At 36.0% G+C, this 2,658-nt stretch overlaps 1 protein-coding gene across 1 annotated transcript; it reads right to left on the bottom strand.

Moving 5' to 3' along the window:
* Positions 1–259: 259 nt before the first annotated feature.
* Positions 260–2,371, bottom strand: LOC131674056 (uncharacterized). The gene has a single exon (XM_058952540.1). It carries the CDS (start codon positions 2,369–2,371, stop codon positions 260–262), a length of 2,112 nt encoding a protein of 703 aa, XP_058808523.1.
* Between the last annotated feature and the right edge of the window lie 287 nt (positions 2,372–2,658).

The raw sequence follows: 2,658 nt of genomic DNA, 5'->3' as shown, positions 1-2,658 counted from the left end.
CATCAAATCATACCGCACTATTCACCACCAATCTTCTACTTTGAAATTTTTCTGGAATAAATAAATAAAATGGTACAACTTTTTAAAGTTTAAGGCACTGATATTTATTACAAGCTTAAACACATAGGCTAATATATAATGTGATTGAGCTTTACGTATTGGCTTTTCAGTTTATTTATACATCTTATTTAACAATTTACATAAAATAATACCATGACTTTAGTGCAATTTGATTCGGCAGATTTTGACCTTAATAGCTCTATGAATCTTCGTCGCTGTCTTCTTCTATAACGGGAACGACTTCGTTTCGTTCAAAAATCTTGGTGAGATGCTCTGCAGGTCGAAGAATGCGAGACAAATATCTAGCATGAGACAAATAGTAAACAACTGCAGCAACATGAGAGCAACAACCGATCGTTCGCATCCCATTAGCACATTCGCAATAATATCGCTGAATTCCACCACATCCAATTGAATTGGGTTTGTAATCGATGTAACAGTTGTAAGTCTTTTTTTCAATATGCCTCGATCTCACACGCAATTTGAGAATGTTCTCTACATCTTTATGAAACTGCACAGTCATCTCATTATTGTCATCTATCATTTCTGCCAAATAAGAAATCGATTGCTGCAGTTGATAAGTTCCAGTAAATAGCGTAATTAGATCATTTTCTGTCATTTCTGGAAAATCATCCACATCAGAGGAACTCAATTTTGTAAATTCACTCGTTCGGCGACTCCATCTTCCTGTCGCTACATCTTCAGCTAAAGTATTTTCCGTACCGTGTTTTGAAATTACTTGATTGAGAATATCTTCATTTGTAGAAGCTCTAGACACCAGCCGTTTCCCGAATTCATTAATTAAAAAACAAACGACTTTACAATAAAGACTGGCTTCGACTAGAAAGCGATTATCTAGTTGCTGGTGGAAAATTTTATATTTTTGAGCCACGGCACCATGAACAGCTTCTACAACCCACCGAATCATTGTAACACGGCGAGAATTATTCGCTGCTTCTGCTGTTAATTGCTTTTCTCCTTGTTTTTTTAAGGATGGCATGAGAACTCGGTATTTCATATTTTCTAATAGTTGCAGTACGTCACGGAATCCACGGTCGAGTACGAAAACGTCACCTGCTTTACACATAAGATTTTTCAAATCATCATTTTCAGTTAGCAGTTGTTCCAAAATCTTGGCATCATTGTCTTTGGCGGAGAAAGGCCCAAGCACATCAACAATATATCCATCAGTAGTACAAATAGTGAAGGGCTTACATAAAGGAAGCTTCTTGTGTCCCGAGTAGGACCTCCTTTGGTATTCGTTATTGGCGCTCTTCTGATGTTTCAAGTAGGTTCCATCACCAACCAATGTGAGATTACTGTCTTTTATATTGTGAAGTTTCTGGAGGAGAATTGTTGAGTGGTTTTCAATCAAGTCATTTCTATTTACAGCTTTCAACCCGAAGCGCGAAGGTAATACATCTTTTTCAAATGATTTTAAAATTGATTTTGAAAATTCAGATACTTGCTGAGGTCGGTCTAGACCGAAGACAGAGCTAATCATTTCGTTTGAATTTCCAGTTCGCAATCTGAATAGAAAAATCACTAGAGCTTGGTTTACGGTGCGATTATCCGTATTCCTTAAAGAAGTCATCATTTCTCGCAATCGAATTAACTGTTCCCAGTTAAGTCCAGTAAAAGTTTGAATTCTTTTTTCAGATATAGCAAAGTCGCCGACTCTGTGATGTAGTTCTCTATCTGAAGTTACAGTGAAAGCTTGGAATAATTTAGTTATGTCATCGACTGTAACCAAAGATGAATGAGAAACGACTGTCAAATTATTTATTTCATCTGCATAGAATTTTTTGTTTATCAGATGAATTGTGCAACATCTATTCCCTTTTGGAATGAAGATTTGTTTTTCAACAAAAACTTGGTGACGCGCTTCGAAAGGTACAGAAATGAACCCAGATTTTTTTCCACACAAACAACAAGAATTATGCGTAGAAGTGATTCTTCTATATGGCAACTCAATGGTCTCTTCTTCTTTTTTATTATCAACTAATAACTTTTTCGATAGTTGGAATGGCGGATCACTATGAGAAGGTTGAGAAGCGACTTCTGAAGATGAACTGGATTCTTGACTTTCAGTTTGAGGAACATGTTCAAGTTTTCTTTGTTTTGACCTTGCGAAACGAGCAGCCCCAGCACATTTTATGCATAGAATATCATTAACCACCACCGTTCTTGCAAAAACATCTGAAAGGGTTGTCGCTTCTTCTTCATTGCTCACAGTCTGTTTGTAGCCAGACATTTTCTTCTTTGCCAGACCACATCCTGCGCAACTATCTCCGACTGTCGTATCAGCCATTGTGAATGGAATCTGAAATGAAAAAAATGCGACCCTCTAGTAATTGTATTTGTAAAGAAGTGATTGCCGTCAGGTGGTAGACAGACAAACGTTTTTTTACGGAATTTAATCTACACGCACATTCATTCTTTTATTTATTTATTTGATAGAACATGTTTAGTAATTGCTTTAATACACCAATATACACAAACATTGGATTTTATTTACATTATTTAAAGAAAATCATATAACCGTGTTGGTCAATAATGACCTTATTTAACATAGTTACCAAATAAATCGTTACAATT

Source organism: Phymastichus coffea, unplaced genomic scaffold (genome assembly GCF_024137745.1).
Source record: "Phymastichus coffea isolate CEN01 unplaced genomic scaffold, Cenicafe_Pcof_1.1 PCOF00014, whole genome shotgun sequence".
Lineage (NCBI taxonomy): Eukaryota > Metazoa > Arthropoda > Insecta > Hymenoptera > Eulophidae > Phymastichus > Phymastichus coffea.
Note: the sequence above shows the minus strand (reverse complement) of the source record. Positions and strands in the feature narration are given on the sequence as shown.

Bases quoted from the DNA above. Each gene is read 5' to 3' on its own strand.
- LOC131674056 (XM_058952540.1), bottom strand. From the start codon at position 2,371: ATGGCTGATACGACAGTCGGAGATAGTTGCGCAGGATGTGGTCTGGCA.